General features: G+C 54.0%; 2 protein-coding genes across 2 annotated transcripts; one reads left to right on the top strand and one right to left on the bottom strand.

The window, feature by feature from the left end:
• Window positions 1-1,353: 1,353 nt before the first annotated feature.
• LOC149274033 (caM kinase-like vesicle-associated protein) lies at window positions 1,354-6,235 on the top strand. Its single transcript, XM_089505890.1, has 10 exons — window positions 1,354-1,448; window positions 1,546-1,677; window positions 2,419-2,493; window positions 3,636-3,774; window positions 4,165-4,285; window positions 4,534-4,609; window positions 4,685-4,821; window positions 5,639-5,717; window positions 5,812-5,899; window positions 5,981-6,235. The coding sequence occupies exons 1-10, from the start codon at window positions 1,354-1,356 to the stop codon at window positions 6,233-6,235; spliced, it is 1,197 nt and encodes a 398-aa protein (XP_089362016.1).
• Window positions 6,236-10,464: 4,229 nt separating this feature from the next.
• Window positions 10,465-15,727, bottom strand: LOC149274032 (metabotropic glutamate receptor 6-like). The gene is made up of 10 exons (XM_089505888.1): window positions 15,656-15,727; window positions 14,988-15,551; window positions 14,020-14,236; window positions 13,443-13,578; window positions 12,954-13,108; window positions 12,743-12,883; window positions 12,333-12,533; window positions 12,058-12,197; window positions 11,011-11,946; window positions 10,465-10,713 (listed from the first exon to the last, which is right to left on the bottom strand). The coding sequence occupies exons 1-10, from the start codon at window positions 15,725-15,727 to the stop codon at window positions 10,465-10,467; spliced, it is 2,811 nt and encodes a 936-aa protein (XP_089362014.1).
• Between the last annotated feature and the right edge of the window lie 1,481 nt (window positions 15,728-17,208).

The following is a 17,208-nucleotide window of genomic DNA, read 5'->3' as shown; positions in this document are numbered from 1 at the left end:
TCGCTGGCGGCTCCTGGGGGAGAAAACGCCTGAAGCGGTGGAGCTCCTTCCAGCAGCTCCAACGTGAATCACCCGCTGCGAACACCGAGTGTGTGTGCCGCGTGTGTGTGTGTGCCGGGTGTGTGTGACGGCGTGTGCGTGTGTGTGACGGCGTGCGTGTGTGTTTGTGACGGCGTGCGCGTGTTACAGCGTGTGTGTGTGACGGCGTGCGTGTGTGTGACAGCGTGTGACAGCGTTATTTTAGTAATAATAATAATTAATAATAATTCTCTGGGGCTGTAAAATCCTGGGGTTTATTATTTTTTCTGCCCCTGTTTGGCCGCTCGGTACCCGGAGCCCTGATGCATCGTACGGCTAAAGCCCCAGGGACCGCATAACGAGCCCGTAATCTGCCCCGCGCGGCCCTCTGCACTAATGCCCCTCGTCTGCACGCTATCGACCCCCGATACCCCTCAGTGCCTTCACGCTGACCCCAGGCCGGCCCTCTGGACAGATATTTCCACATAGTTTCAGCCACAGATTCCCAAACCCAGATATTAACCCTTTCATAGCCCGTCACACAGACCCTATCGCTAATGGCTGCAGCCAATGGCTGTAAAAACGGTCGTTATGGAAACCGTGTCATGTCAGTAGCTAAAGATATTCTGAATGAAGTCACCTGTATTCAAGCAGGGATTCAGGATGCTGAGATACTGGGGTAAAACCCAGAGAATCTGCCCCTTCACCCTGAGACTGGGGTGATAACCCAGAGAATCTGCCCCTTCACCCTGAGACTGGGGTGGTAACCCTGAGAATCTGCCCCTTCACCCCAACTCGTGTGATTGGCGGTAGTTATCCGTGTTGCGTGTGACTGGCGGTAGTTATTCATGTTGCGTGTGACTGGCGGTAGTTATCCGTGTCGTGTGTGAATGGCGGTAGTTATCCGTGTCGCGTGTGACTGGCGGTAGTTATCCGTGTCGCGTGTGATTGGCGGTAGTTATCTGTGTCGCGTGTGACTGGCGGTAGTTATCCGTGACGTTTGGGACTGGCGGTAGCTATCCCTGTCGCGTGTGACTGGCGGTAGTTATCCGCTTCACGTGTGACTGGCGGTAGTTATCTGTGTCGTTTGTGACTGGCGGTAGCTATCCGTGTCGCGTGTGACTGGCGGTAGTTATCCGTGTCGCGTGTGACTGGCGGTAGTTATCCGTGTCGCGTGTGACTGGCGGCAGTTATCCGTGTCGTGTGTGATTGGCGGTAGTTATCCGTGTCGCGTGTGATTGGCGGCAGTTATCCGTGTTGCGTGTGACTGGCGGTAGTTATCTGTGTTGCGTGTAGTGCCGCTGCTCACTGCCTGCGCTTTCTCTTGCAGCGGTCATGCCTTTCGGATGTATCAGCGCCCGGAACGAGAAGACGTACAACTGTTTCTCTGACATCACCGACAAGTATGAGATCGGGCAGCTGGTGTGCGCGTGAGTGTCGCCCTCGGCCTGCGCGGCTCCGCGGGGGGGGGTGACTGCTCTGCGGGGGTGGGGCTCTCGGCTCACGTCTCCTCCTCTCGCTCTTTAGGAAGGAGTTCTGCGAGATCTGTCTCGCCCGAGAGATGCAGACGGACCGTCTCTTCGTCTGTAAGAAGTTCCTGAAGAAGGACGGCAGAAAAGTGCGGAGAGCGGCAAAGAACGAGATCACGATCCTCAAAATGTGAGTCGCCTGGAGGGGCCCATCGATCATGTGTGCAGATATGACATCATGAGCAGGGTTTTGATGTCACTCCTGTTCCCGCTACGGGGGCATCAGTAGGGGGTCAGCGTGAAGCGGCACCATCGGGACACGTCCAGCATTGTGACAGCTCAGGACCGGCGGTGGGGGCAGCTCCGGCCCGGCGGGTAAACGCGGGTCCTGCTCTGTTACCGTAATGCCGGCTCGTGGCGCGGGGGATGAGAGGTTCATTAATGTCCATCAGTAGCCCCCAGATCCTGATCCGTGACAACCTGTGTTGGGGGCAAATATCCCCTGGGGGGTGCGATTTACAGGTTAGCGCCCTGCGCGGGGCAGGAGGGCGTTTCGGGATCAGGGACCCCCCGTTTGCTGCCGACCTCCGCTGGGTCAGAAGTTGCTTCTTATCCAAATACAAATGCCGCTCCAGGAAACGGCTGTGTGGCCCCCGGCGGCCCCATCTGGGCAGCTGATTTAATGGCTGCTTAGTGCCACCCCCCCCACCCGAGGGCTGATGAAGGAGCGGAGCGAGCCGGGCCCGGTTTTTGTCTGGCCGGTGAAGGATGAGCCATCAGATGTAATCTCATGAAGCCGGATAAATGGATAAACCAATAGGTTTTGGGGGGGGTTAGGTGAGACGCGCCTCCTGCCCCCTCGCTCATTCTGCCCGCCTGACTCTCACCTTTGTACCCCTCGTGATTAACCCTCTCCCCTCCTCCATCGCAGGGTGAATCATCCCAACATCCTGCAGCTGATTGATACGTTTGAAACCAAGAAAGAATTTTACATCATCCAGGAGCTGTGAGTGCCCTCTGCGCGCGTGGGGGTCCCTGTGCATGTTTTTGGGGGTCCCTGTGCGTGTATTTGGGGGTCCCTGTGTGTGTATTTGGGGATCCCTGTGCGTGTATTTTGGGGTCCCTGTGTGTGTATTTGGGGGTCCCTGCGCGTGTTTTGGGGTTCCTGCGTGTGTATTTGGGGGTCCCTGCGTATTTGGGGGTCCCTGTGAGTGTATTTGGGGGTCCCTGTGTGTGTATTTGGGGGTCCCTGCACGTGTTTTGGGGTTCCTGAGTGTGTATTTGGGGGTCCCTGCGCGTGTTTTGGGGTTCCTGAATGTTGCCTGGGCGTGCTCGGCGTTGGCTACTGGGGGGTAGTTGTAATGAATGTGCCCCGGCTCGGCCCCCGCAGTGGCTGTAGCGTTGTTGCCGTCGGGATATTAGAGAGAAGCTTCAGCCGCGCGAAATGAACAAATGAAATTATTGGGGATGGGGGGGCGGTGAGTATGCAGTGGGTGAGGGGCAGGTGAGTGTTCAGTGAGAAGGGAGGGTTGCGTATGCAAGGGGGCAGATTAGTGTTCAGGGAGGGATGAGTATGTAGTTGGGGGAAAGCGAGTGTTCGGTGGGTGGGGGAAGGGGGGTGCGGTGAGTTGGGGGTAAGGGGATCGTGCGGTGAGTTGGGGGTAAGGGGAGCGTGCGGTGAGTTGGGGGTAAGGGGAACGTGCGGTGAGTTGGGGGTAAGGGGAGCGTGCGGTGAGTTGGGGTAAGGGGAACGTGCGGTGAGTTGGGGGTAAGGGGAGCGTGCGGTGAGTTGGGGTAAGGGGAACGTGCGGTGAGTTGGGGGTAAGGGGAGCGTGCGGTGAGTTGGGGTAAGGGGAACGTGCGGTGAGTTGGGGGTAAGGGGAGCGTGCGGTGAGTTGGGGGTAAGGGGAGCGTGCGGTGAGTTGGGGGTAAGGGGAGCGTGCGGTGAGTTGGGGTAAGGGGAACGTGCGGTGAGTTGGGGGTAAGGGGAGCGTGCGGTGAGTTGGGGTAAGGGGAACGTGCGGTGAGTTGGGGGTAAGGGGAGCGTGCGGTGAGTTGGGGGTAAGGGGAGCGTGCGGTGAGTTGGGGGTAAGGGGAACGTGCGGTGAGTTGGGGGTTAGTTTTTTAAGTGCCCCCTTCTTCTTCCAGGGCTACGGGGGGGGACGTGTTTGATTGGATCCTGCAGCAGGGGTATTACTCGGAGAAGGACGCCAGTAACGTGATCCGCCAACTGCTGGAGGCCGTCGCTTACCTGCACAGTTTGCACATCGTTCATCGGAACCTCAAGGTGCAGAACCCTGTGTGGGGTATTTGGGGAGGAATAAGATTAACCCCAAATGTGCCGTTCATTTCACAGCAGCGGTAAAGCGAAATTCTGCAAAAATGGTCATTTCTTTGACTGCAATAAATGGAATATATGAGTTAAAGAAGAGACCTCTGAGGCCTGCGCCGTTCTTCTATAAAGGTATGAGGACGCGCCGGCTTCTCGCTCCTCTCTCTATAATAGAAAGCCAGCAGTCTCTGTGCCGCTCTCGGGGGCCCAGGCTTCCTTCAATGACAAACATGCTGCACGTAGCCGCCTGCGGCCCCCGGGGGCCCATCAGGGTTATTTTATCGCATTTCTTTATGGATGAGACGTGCAGACCCCGCGCTCACCGCCGCTCTCTGTCTCCCCCAGCTGGAGAACCTGATGTATTACAATCAGACTAAACACTCCAAGGTCGTCCTGCGCGACTTCTACCTCTCGTGCTTTGAGAGCGGAGAAATCTCGGAGCCGTGCGGGACGCCCGAGTATCTAGGTAGGTGGAGAAAATAATAACTGTACAGAAAGGGTAGTAGATGTGTGGAATAGACTTCCAGCAGATGTAGCAAAGACTAGGGGGGGCGATCGGTCCATTTGTGCCGTCATCGTCTCTGTGAGTACGGAGGACAAGGGGCGCGGTAGTGAAGCGCACCCGGTCCCATCACTTGTTCTCCCGTAAAGCGCCCACATGTGCCGTAGAGCAGCGTAGCGGTCGTATTCATTGGCTGTCTCTGTCCCTCTCAGCTCCTGAGGTCGTCTCGCGGCACCGATACGGTCGCCCCGTGGACTGCTGGGCTGTCGGCGTGGTGATGTACATTCTGTGAGTACGCGGCGCGTCGGCCACGATAGTCCCGCCATGTTTAAATCCACCACCTGACGTTCCTTCCCGCCTCAGGCTGTCCGGGAATCCGCCTTTCTACGATGAAAACGAAGAGGAGAACAGCGAGAGCCACAACCGCAAGATCTTCCGCAAGATCCTGGCCGGGGAGTACGAGTTCGACTCACCCTACTGGGACGTCATCTCGGCCTCGGGTACGTGGGGCGTCTGGGGGCAGCTAAAGCCAAGTGTCCCCATCAGCCCCCCCTCTGGAAACTAACATATGCAGCGACACCCAAATGTACACATACACTCTTTCACTCAGTTACACACTCATTCTAACACACACTCACTCTAACACAGACTTACACATACACTCACACAGTTACATGCTCATTCTAACACACTCGCTCTAACAGACTTACACATACACTCTTACACTCACAGTTACACACTCATTCTAACACACACTCGCTCTAACACAGACTTACACATACACTCTTACACTCACACAGTTACACACTCATTCTAAGACACACTCCCTCTAACACAGACTTACACACTCATTCTAACACACTCACTGTAACACACATATACATAGTACACATTTACACGTACTCACACTTTTACAATCCCTCTCTAACAGACTTACACATACACTCTCACAGTTACACACTCATTCTCACACACATATACACTCACACTAAAACATACATACTTACACTTGTACACATTTGCACGTACTAACACACACACTCCCTCTAATACAGACTTACGCATACACTCACACTCACGCTCACACACACATACCCCCATACGTTGCCCGAAGCCTTCTTTACAGCTGTTCGCACTTTTACTGTCACCAGACCACGTTCCCTCCACTACAAGTCGGATTGACCCGCTTTGGAGCCCAATGGCCGCCTCCCCCCCCCTCCGGCTCCTGCAGAGGGTCTGTGATTAGAGAGCGCTGACAGCCTTCATCGAGCTGCCAAATTTAGTGATTTTCACAGGTTTTCTGAATTTTTTTGGCAGCGAAAGACCTCGTTTCTCGTTTGATGGAGATGGACCAGGAGCAGAGAATTACTGCCCAAGATGCATTGGCGCACACCTGGTAAGAGAACGCGGTTACGGGCAGCGTGCGGTCTCGAGGGCGCGGTCTCTTTGTCGGTGTGAGGTCTCGGGGCGTAACACGCGCATTCTTTCAGGATTTCAGGAAACGCTGCGGCCGAAACAAATCTTAAAGACGGGGTCTGCGCTCAGATCGAGAAGAACTTTGCGAAAGCCAAGTGGAGGGTGAGTGACTCTCTGGGCAACGTTCACCAAACGGAAGGCCGCCGGTGCTCACGAGGTCTCTCTCCCTTCCATATCTTACAGAAAGCCATTCGAGTGACCACGTTCATGCAGCGGCTGAGAGCGCCAGAGGCCAGCGCCGGACGTCTTCCCGTCACCCCTCGCTCGTCCATGAGCGTCTCGCATGAAATCACGGTGGAAGCCGGGTCTCCATCTCCAGCACCCGTCCCGTCTCTACGCATCCCCCGGACAGCAGACCACCAGAGTCCCGGCGGATCACCGGAGCACTCTGAGAGTGCGGGACAATTAGCAGGGCAACAGGATCGCCATGGGCCTTAGCGTTAGCTCTGCCCGCGTGGCACCCTCCAGTCATTGAAGTCTCGGGGGTGACACCGATGCCGCAGAGCTGAAAGCTGGCACCGTTCCCGCGGTTGGCGCCGGTGAACGTGACAGCGGACGGTGGGACGAGGGGAGTACGAGGGGTCAGCCAAACCTGGGGAGACGCTACATGCTGGGGGACCGGAACTCATAACCCTGTTTGATTGGGGGTCCTAGGAATAGAGCCATTACCTCCACCCCCTGCCACGTCTGACCTGGTGAACCAAATGCAAATCAACTGCATGCTCCCCGTGTGACGCCGAGACCCCCGGCTCTAAAGGGGGAAAAAAGCCAATAAAGAGAAATCTCCTAACGTGAATATTTACGGTACCCATAATGCACTGTGGCCCCCCCAAACCATAAAAATATACACAGCACCAGCTTTTCCTATTCTATACACAGTACTTTTCCTATTATATATACAGTGCTTTTCCTATTCTATACACGGCGTTGACTTTTCCTTTTATATATATGGGTGCCGGCTTTTCTTATTCTATACACGGCATCGGCTTTTCCTGTTATATACATGGTGCCAGCTTTTCCTATTCTATACGCAGTACTTTTCCTGTTATATACACGGTGCTTTTCCTATTCTATACATGGCATCGGCTTCTCCTTTTATATATACAGGTGCCGGCTTTTCCTATTCTATACGCAGTACTTTTCCTGTTCTATACGCAGTACTTTTCCTATTCTATACACGGCTCCTGCCGCTCATTGATTGAATTTCATGCTAATTCTGTATAAGTCGCCAGAATAAAGTCTGCAGCCCCAACATGTGAATGAGCACAATATGAACGAATCCAGTAAAGGGGCAGCACGTCCGCTCTGTTACCCCTGTCTCGGTTGGCCCCGGACCCCCTGCCCAGAAATAATTCACAGTTGCGCGGATAAAACACGAAGCGTGACCAGAAATCCTTTTTATTGTTGATCTGTCAGGGCACAGGGGCCAGCGGCGTTACCGGGCCCCTCCTTCACATTCCCTACAGGAGGCAGCGCCGGGGCAAATCCTGACTCCAGAACATGTCTTAAAGGAGAGGATGCTGGGGTAAGAACGAGGGCAGGCAGTTACACAAGAGGTTAATGGGCGATCGTGGCAAGCGTGAAACACATCGGGTAAAAGTTATACAATGCAGGGCTGGCAAGGAAGGGGTTAAATGGGGGAAGGGGTAATTGCGATTTTGTGATGCCATGGCAAGGTTGGGACAATTGCCTGGTTGGGTGGTACTGTGGCAAGAATGGGGTATTTGTTGGTGTTTGAGGGCAGCGATGCTGTAATTGTTGGGGGTTTGGTGGCAGGGATGCTGTAATTGTTAGGGGTTTGGTGGCAGGGATGGGGTAATTGCTGGTGTTTGGTGGCAAGGATGGGGTAATTGCTGGTGTTTGGTGGCAGGGATGGGGTAATCGTTGGTGTTTGGTGGCAAGGATGCTGTAATTGTTGGTGTTTGGTGGCAGGGACGGGGTAAATGTTGGTGTTTGGTGGCAGGGATGGGGTAAATGTTGGTGTTTGGTGGCAGGGATGCTGTAATTGTTGGTGTTTGGTGGCAGGGATGGGGTAAATGTTGGTGTTTGGTGGCAGGGATGGGGTAAATGTTGGTGTTTGGTGGCAGGGATGCGGTAATCGTTGGTGTTTGGTGGCAGGGATGCGGTAATCGTTGGTGTTTGGTGACAGGGATGGGGTAAATGTTGGTGTTTGGTGACAGGGATGGGGTAAATGTTGGTGTTTGGTGGCAGGGATGGGGTAAATGTTGGTGTTTGGTGGCAGGGATGGGGTAAATGTTGGTGTTTGGTGGCAGGGATGCTGTAATTGTTGGGGGTTTGGTGGCAGGGATGGGGTAATTGTTGGGTGTTTTGGTGGCAGGGATGGGGTAATTGTTGGGTGTTTGGTGGCAGGGATGGGGTAAATGTTGGTGTTTGGTGGCAGGGATGCTGTAATTGTTGGGGGTTTGGTGGCAGGGATGGGGTAATAGTTGGGTTTTGGTGGCAGGGTTGCGGTAAATGTTGGATTTTGGTGGCATGGATGGTTGGGTTGTACTGTGGCAAGAATGGGGTATTTGATGGTGTTTGAGGGCAGGGATGCTGTAATTATTGGGGGTTTGGTGGCAGGGATGCTGTAATTGTTGGTGTTTGGTGGCAGGGATGGGGTAAATGTTGGTGTTTGGTGGCAAGGATGGGGTAATTGCTGGTGTTTGGTGGCAGGGATGGGGTAATCGTTGGTGTTTGGTGGCAGGGATGCTGTAATTGTTGGTGCTTGGTGGCAGGGATGGGGTAAATGTTGGTGTTTGGTGGCAGGGATGGGGTAAATGTTGGTGTTTGGTGGCAGGGATGCGGTAATCGTTGGTGTTTGGTGACAGGGATGGGGTAAATGTTGGTGTTTGGTGACAGGGATGGGGTAAATGTTGGTGTTTGGTGGCAGGGATGGGGTAAATGTTGGTGTTTGGTGGCAGGGATGCTGTAATTATTGGGGGTTTGGTGGCAGGGATGGGGTAATTGTTGGGTGTTTTGGTGGCAGGGATGGGGTAATTGTTGGGTGTTTTGGTGGCAGGGATGGGGTAATTGTTGGGTGTTTGGTGGCAGGGATGGGGTAAATGTTGGTGTTTGGTGGCAGGGATGCTGTAATTGTTGGGGGTTTGGTGGCAGGGATGGGGTAAATGTTGGTGTTTGGTGGCAGGGATGCGGTAATCGTTGGTGTTTGGTGGCAGGGATGGGGTAAATGTTGGTGTTTGGTGGCAGGGATGCGGTAATCGTTGGTGTTTGGTGGCAGGGATGCGGTAATCGTTGGTGTTTGGTGGCAGGGATGGGGTAATTGTGTGGCTTGTCGCGCCCTGCTTCGTCTTTTTCCTCCGTCCGTGTTCCGGGTCCGCAGTCGGGGTTTGTGTTCTGATCCGCTGGCTGCAACTACATCATCTACCCCAGATGAAGAAGCGCGGCGGCAGCGCGTGGCACCTCAGCCCCTGGAACCAGAGAGACTTCACTGCGTTTCCTCGTTTCGCTCCCCACCCCGGTTACCATCTTTCCTCAGGGGTATTTGATGGTGTTTGAGGGCAGGGATGCTGTAATTATTGGGGGTTTGGTGGCAGGGATGCTGTAATTGTTGGTGTTTGGTGGCAGGGATGGGGTAAATGTTGGTGTTTGGTGGCAAGGATGGGGTAATTGCTGGTGTTTGGTGGCAGGGGATGGGGTAATCGTTGGTGTTTGGTGGCAAGGATACTGTAATTGTTGGTGTTTGGTGGCAGGGACGGGGTAAATATTGGTGTTTGGTGGCAGGGATGGGGTAAATGTTGGTGTTTGGTGGCAGGGATGCTGTAATTGTTGGTGCTTGGTGGCAGGGATGGGGTAAATGTTGGTGTTTGGTGGCAGGGATGGGGTAAATGTTGGTGTTTGGTGGCAGGGATGCGGTAATCGTTGGTGTTTGGTGACAGGGATGGGGTAAATGTTGGTGTTTGGTGGCAGGGATGCTGTAATTATTGGGGGTTTGGTGGCAGGGATGGGGTAATTGTTGGGTGTTTTGGTGGCAGGGATGGGGTAATTGTTGGGTGTTTTGGTGGCAGGGATGGGGTAATTGTTGGGTGTTTTGGTGGCAGGGATGGGGTAATTGTTGGGTGTTTGGTGGCAGGGATGGGGTAAATGTTGGTGTTTGGTGGCAGGGATGCTGTAATTGTTGGGGGTTTGGTGGCAGGGATGGGGTAAATGTTGGTGTTTGGTGGCAGGGATGGGGTAAATGTTGGTGTTTGGTGGCAGGGATGCGGTAATCGTTGGTGTTTGGTGGCAGGGATGCGGTAATCGTTGGTGTTTGGTGGCAGGGATGGGGTAATTGTGTGGCTTGTCGCGCCCTGCTTCGTCTTTTTCCTCCGTCCGTGTTCCGGGTCCGCAGTCGGGGTTTGTGTTCTGATCCGCTGGCTGCAACTACATCATCTACCCCAGATGAAGAAGCGCGGCGGCAGCGCGTGGCACCTCAGCCCCTGGAACCAGAGAGACTTCACTGCGTTTCCTCGTTTCGCTCCCCACCCCGGTTACCATCTTTCCTCAGGGGCCATTTCTTGTTAGATTCTCCCAGTATCCCCTCACTCACCAGTTACCCCCCGCACTCACCAGTTACCCCCCGCACTATCTGCGTCTCCCTCACCCTCAGCGCACTCATGACACCGGCCCACGTAACAGATTTGCTGGATTAGTTACCTTGAGTCGGGTCACTTGCTCTCAGGCAAACTCTTCTCGGCGGCCTTGCTTTCCCCGTTCTGGCGCTCGCTGTTTTTCTGCGACAGCCTCGTAGACATGGTGGCCGCCGTGGCCACGGCTTTAAAGCTCCTCTTGCGTTTCTGCACATTCTGCTCCGGGTGGAAGAGGATGACATACACCTTGGGCACATAGAGCATCCCCAGAGAGACAGACGCGCTCAGGCTCATGGACACGGTCAGCGTGGTGGTTTGGATGTAGATCTGAGAGGAAGAATCTACGTGAGACCCTCTCTCCAGGTCGGAGGTTCACCCGTGAAGCGAATGAATGAATCGGCCAAGAGGACGGTGTGGAATGACTCCCATGAATGGACGCAGACATGGTTCACAATCATGGATGTCCCGGTGATGAGAGAGGACACAAAAAAAAATGCGAGTGCAATGAATTACCACCGACACCTGGTGACACGTGGCACCAGCACCATGACATGGAGGGAAATGCTTTGAAATGTGAAAAGTAATGGTGTGAGGTGGTGGACACAGCGATGATCGTCTCTTCACCTTCTCTGCGGATTGCGCAGTCCCGAAGAAGATGGGGACAAACGCCAGCCAAACGATGCAGGTGGTGTACATGGTGAAGCCGATGGGTTTGGCCTCGTTGAAGTTTTCCGGCACCCCCCGCGCTTTTACCGCATACACCGTGCACGTAACCATGAGCAGGATGGAGTACATCAGGCAGCTGACCAAAGACAAGTCCGACATGTCACATTTCAGGACCCCCCGGGCTGACTCTGGGTTCGGGGTGCGCTGCTCTTCATAGTCAATGACGCTGTGCGGGGGCAGCACCGCCAGCCAGATGCCCGTTCCCACCAGCTGAACGCAGATGAGGCTGAACGTGATGGCCAGCTGAGAGCCGGGACTGATGAAGCGCGGGGGAGTCACGGAGCGCTTGCCCTGCTCGAAGATCCGATAGATCCTGTTTGTTTTGGTGAGAAGCGCGGCGTAGGAGATACACATCCCCAGTCCCAGGAAAAGCCTCCGCAGGGCACACACGGCCACTCCGGGCTCGGCCATCATCAAGAAAGTAACGGCGTACATCAAAAAGATCCCAGTGAGCAGCACGTAGCTCAGTTCCCGGCCGGACGCCCTCACAATGGGGGTGTCGTTAAAACGCACTAGAGTTCCCACCACAAACAGAGTGCTCAGAATGCCCAAAATGGCCAAGAAGAGAGGCAGAATGGCCCAGGGCGAGTGCCACTCCAGCTTGACAATGGGCGTGGGGCGGCAGGCGGTGCGGTTGGGGTTGGGTCTCATGTCAAAGGGACAGGCCTGGCAATTAAAATCATCAAACTGGTACTGGTATCCGTCGCACAGCTCGCAGTGCCAGCAGCAGGACACCCCCTTCACCATCTTCTTCCTCTCCCCAGGGTGGCAGGGAAGGCTGCAGACAGAAGACGGGATGTCCGACTGACCACCCGACCACTGCATCTCCTCAATCTGCCATGTGGGGGGCAAAGGTTGTAAAATGTTACTAAAAAGACTATAATGGGGGGCGAGGCGTGTGTAGGGGGGGGGTTGGTTTCCAGATAAAAGGTTTTAGGCTCTCACATTAAGTCGAAGATACTCTGTCCACTGTCCGATCACGCGGTACGAAGGGGCGGAATCGTTGGTCGTCTGATACTGGAATATGTCGTAGCGGCCGGGGGCATCGCCGTTCTCGTTGAACATCACGGGCGTCCCTGCGCTTCCTGCCAACGGAAAGTGAGACGGGACAGCGTTAATCATGAAAGAAGAGCCAAAAAACAGGAATGGGACCAAAAATTGAGCTGTAACTGTAATTATAGCGGCGGCGAGGAGCGCCCGCTCCACCCGACGGCTCTCACCGTTGAAGTTGACTCTGCGGATATACTGAAGGAGAAGTCGCCCGTCCATAGGATCCATCTTATCGCAGACCCCAAGGCTGCCCCCGCACAGGTCCATGTGCATGTTGTGTAAAGCGTAGGCCATCGCGTAGACCGCATCAATCACAAACTGCACCTTCCCCTCCTGCTCATAGGGAGAGTCCTTCCCTATCCTCTCCTCTCCTGAAAAACAAAGAGTTAACAATCAGCTTTAAAGAGAGAGGGTAAAGTATCCGGCCCCCGGGGGCACAAAACATGTTATAATGGGGCAGATTCCGAATTCAGGCGCTTCTCGCCCATCTCTCTCTGCATACCCTCTGCCCTTATTCTGTCTTACAGTCCTGCCCAAACCAAGCCCGGTCTCCTGGACCTGCACGCCCTGCTCGCACTACCTGTGCACTTGCGTCTCGCCTCCTCGGACTGGGCTGCCGATCTGGTCAGTTTACATTTGAAGTCGTCCTCCCAAAACTCGGCGAACCAGATGTTGCGGCGATTATTCTCCAAGGTCCGGCTGGTGAAATACTGGTCGAACCCTAGAGAGACAGATAAGTAACCGGCCGGGAAGCCAGGACGGGCGGCGAGACCGGTGACCCCGACACTCACCATCTATCGACGCTCTCTTAGGTAGGATGGTCACGGCGCCCTCTGCCACCTCCTCCAGTCGCAAGACGGGGGATGTTTTGGAACCCCAGCTGTCAGAGCCCACCCACAAGAAGTGACCAGTTTGATTGGCTCGCTGGGCCGCCTCCAAAACACGCCTACCAACAAAGCTTTAGTTAGAAGACCAAACCCATATGGAAGCTGGAGACCGGGGGCAAATGGAAGTACCCTGCCCACCGCAATGGCTGCCCTCTTAAACGACGACACCTACGACCTCAGGAGTTATTAGCAGGTATTACCGGGCGCCGCTCGATTTATTGGGGGCTTCGGAGGAGCTACTGGTACCGGCCCCCCATAGGTTGAGGATGGTGGGACTGGCACAACAGCAGAAATGCAGCATTTGGGGTCTTGTGTTTTGGGGAAGGGTTGGAATTGAGGGGAAAGGTAAGGGCCATGTAGACAGAGAAGCTCCAAGGGGATTTCGTCTCTCACTTGATATCATCCTCCGTGGCGAAGATGATGATGCCGCGTGCGTTGGGCGTCTCCAGGAGCCTCCGGATCACCTTATCGAACTCTCCTGGGCGCGGCTCCCTCGGGATCTTGATGGACTGTGCGATGCACACGCCGCCTGCAGGACACAACGGCCACGCTTACTGCACGCCGACAGCGAACAGGAGACCGGGCCCCGGACCCTGCATGCCTTCGGGGCCCTGTAGGATTACAACTCATGAGAAAAGACTTCTAAGGGTTCCTCAACCCTGCATGGTGCATTTAGATGTGTCCCCTGTGACGTGGGTCTCCCCATTAACTAGGGCAAAAAACTGCCATGAATTGCCAGGGTGATGAGACCCCCGGCTCCCGCATCAAATAACTATTTTGGGTGGCTAAAAGGCAGAGTTGGGGATGAATAAAACCTGAAGATTTTACCCCTAAAACCCACTCGTGCCATTGGCTGAAAGGGCTTGAAAACCTCACGGTGAGTGAATGGTAAATAGTCGGCCCCCCAGACACACTGACTCTATCATAGGGGGACGGATTGGGGATTCGGTGACGGGGAACGGACACCAACCGGCTTCCCGCGAGATCTGAATAAAAGCTTCCACTCCGCTCTCCCCGTAATTCCCCTCGGATGCCAGCGTAGACACGTAATTCCACCCGAGGGCTTTCACAATGTCCACCATGGCCTGTGCCTGGTAGGAATCCGGCGGCACCACACGGGAAAAGAAGTCGTATCGATTATTGTCGCTGAGCTCGGGCGCCGTCGAGGCGTAACTTATCTGCGGAATCTGAAACCAAGAGAACTCGTTAGAGCGCGGGTGCAGCGAGCTCAGCGGCCACGTCGCATGCTTTGCCTACACATCGGACACACAAGTCACATGCGTCACAAGCCCGTCACAGTCCAGCAAGCATCACAAGCAGTCCAGCGAGGGTCACAAGCCCATCACAGTCCAGCGAGGGTCAACGCACCTCGACGTCCTGGGCTGACCGTTACAGAAGGATGCCCTGTAGAATGCGTGGTGTTTAATGCGTCGCATTCAGATAAATCTGCGCATTTCATGTTCCTGAGCGTTAAACTAGTGGTGGAAACTCCACATAAATTATCACGGCCCCATCAACGGAGTCTGCGGCCAACCTTCTGATAAACCAGCCACGTAAAGACAAACCGTTAATAAACGGCAGAGAGATGGCCACGGACATAGTCAGCAGGTCACAGGGACAGTCAGGGGTAGTCAGGTGGGAACCTGAAGGAGCCACATCTACAGTGTCCCGATAGGCTGTCAGTCGGCTGACATCATATACCCGGCCCGCCGCCTGTCCGGAGTTGTGGGGCGAGTCTATGGTCCACGTCTATAGCTTGTGTGTCACACTGCCAGGGGGAAGCACCGCTTACACTGACATCCTACACGGATCCAGCAACCTGACCGTGAGCGTCTGCTGTCTCTGCAGTCATGAAAACTCTAAGGTACTGGATCCATTAAGGAGGGAGGAGACTGGTGGACAGGAGGGTTCGCAGGAGGGATCACACAGATCTCTTACAGCAAACAGCCTCAGCACGTTGGCCACCATGATGGAGACAGAGCTGGCGGACGCTCCGATCACACCCACCACCCTCTCAGGCCGGCTAAGGATGGGGGGCTCTCCGTTGGAACAGCGAATGTCAGAGGTATCCTTCTGAATCAAGGCTTGCACGAAGGTGAGTGACTGTTCCAAGGCGTAGGTGTCCCGTGAGCACGTGTCCAGAATGCGAGCCCCCAGGGTCAGATTCGGCAGGAGCTCAGGGTCTCCATTGATTTGATCCAAGGCGTACAGCATGGCCTCCATTCGGTGCACGCCTGCTTCCTTCTTGACTTCTCCACATGGGACTCCTGCGGGGCCCTTGGCGTGAACAGGAAAGAGTCCCCCCAAAGTGATGTCCCCGTCTATTTTAATGGAATGAGGTTGTGTGCTCTGCTGGGCTTCTACCCCTCGGTGCAGATACAGGAAGAAGAGGAGGATGCCGGGTGGTGAGACGGACGCCATGCCTTTCCAAGAGCCTCTCGAAGGAGGGCAGGGGTATCTGCGGTCTCTGTCATTCAGGCTGCGTTCGGTAACGTAGGAGTCCTGCAGAGAAAGAAGAAGGAGGCTGGATTATATAAATGATGCTTTCATGGGGAGAGTATGTGGGGTGGATGGTGGGAATGGTGGTCCTGGAGAAGACTTCACACAGTGACGGATGAAAACAGATGGGCCGTGAGAAAGATGAGGGTCTCGCTGAAGCTTCCGCCAGAAGCAGCCATCGGGAGCAGAGAGAGATTGAGGCAGAGAGGCAGCTCCAGCCAGCGCCTTCCTGCCCCAGGGGATGGACTCATGCGTTCCTTAAATCTCACAACCTCCCCCAACATCCCTACATGGCGCAGAGAGCTGCCACGGAGTCCTGTGGGTCGTCGGTATACCCAGCCATCTCAAAATTACAGAGACGTACCCCCCACACACTGAGGGGCAATAATACATGAGCATATACACCACACGTTGTGGGGTAATAATACAAGAGCATTTACACCATACACTGCGGGGTAATAATACAGGGGCAGATACACCATACACTGGGGGGTAATAATACAGGAGCATATACACCATACACTGCAGGGTAATAATACAGAAGCATATACACCATACACTGCGGGGTAATAACACAGGTGCATATACACCATACACTGCGGGGTAATAATAGAGGAGCATATACACCATACACTGCGGGGTAATAACACAGGTGCATATACACCATACACTGCGGGGTAATAATAGAGGAGCATATACACCATACACTGCGGGGTAATAATAGAGGAGCATATACACCATACACTGCGGGGTAATAATACAGGAGCATATACACCATACACTGTGGGGTAATAATACAGAAGCATATACACCATATACTGCGGGGTAATAACACAAGAGCATATACACCATACACTGCAGGGTAATAATACAGTGATACAGTATAGATACAGTATACACACCGTATTAGATACCATATAGAGTGATATAGCATAGATACAGTATCAATACCGTATTAGATACAGTATACACAGAGCATAGATACCGTATACATACCATATAAGAGTGATATAGTATAGATACAGTATAGATAGAATATACATAGAGTACAGATACAGTATAAATAGATACAGTATAGATACTGTATCAGATCCCATATAGAGCATAGATACAGTATAGAGTGATATAGTATAAAGATAAAGTATAGATATATTATACATAGAGTATGCATTCAGTATGAATAGATACAGAATAGATACTGTATCAGATCCCATATAGCGTACAGATAGCGTATGGATACTCACACACTAGGCACAGTGATCTCAGTGAATAAGGAGTCCGGTTCTTGCCATCCTGTCACTCTCTGGGGTTGTTTTCTCTCTTACTCCAAACTGTTGCCCCCTGTGCCACTTGCTGCCATGTGCCAGGGCTGCATCCTCCTCACTCACGCTCCGTGCCCTGTGCCAGTCTGTGGAGCTGAGGGGACGCTCTCCCCCCTCTCTCTCCTCTGAGGTCACTTTACGATTTGAGTGCCATTAAATCCTTTAAAAGCTGCAGAGATTTAAATGGGAAAAGCCTCTGCCCGTCCATTACATTCCAGCCTGAAGCAGAGGGAGAGTTGGGAGTGGAGGGGGGGGGGGGTGCAGGGAGCAGGGGGGGCTGACAGGGCATGTACCGGGCAGGGTGAGCGGGGTGCCAAGCGGGGAGTGGGGTACAGAGA

Source organism: Sceloporus occidentalis, unplaced genomic scaffold, assembly GCF_023333645.1.
Source record: "Sceloporus occidentalis isolate IW3139 unplaced genomic scaffold, rSceOcc1.0.p SCAF_351, whole genome shotgun sequence".
NCBI classification, from domain to species: Eukaryota; Metazoa; Chordata; class Lepidosauria; order Squamata; family Phrynosomatidae; genus Sceloporus; species Sceloporus occidentalis.
Note: the sequence above shows the minus strand (reverse complement) of the source record. Positions and strands in the feature narration are given on the sequence as shown.

Coding starts and splice junctions, on each gene's coding strand:
- LOC149274033 (XM_089505890.1), top strand. CDS start 1,354: ATGCCTTTCGGATGTATCAGCGCCCGGAACGAGAAGACGTACAACTGT. Junction 1,449..1,545: donor ATCGGGCAGCTGGTGTGCGC/GTGAGTGTCGCC, acceptor CTCGCTCTTTAG/GAAGGAGTTCTGCGAGATCT. Junction 5,900..5,980: donor TTGCGAAAGCCAAGTGGAGG/GTGAGTGACTCT, acceptor CATATCTTACAG/AAAGCCATTCGAGTGACCAC.
- LOC149274032 (XM_089505888.1), bottom strand. CDS start 15,727: ATGGCTGCTTCTGGCGGAAGCTTCAGCGAGACCCTCATCTTTCTCACG. Junction 13,109..13,442: donor GCCACGGAGGATGATATCAA/GTGAGAGACGAA, acceptor CTTTGTTGGTAG/GCGTGTTTTGGAGGCGGCCC. Junction 12,198..12,332: donor CCGCAGAGTCAACTTCAACG/GTGAGAGCCGTC, acceptor TTCCGTTGGCAG/GAAGCGCAGGGACGCCCGTG.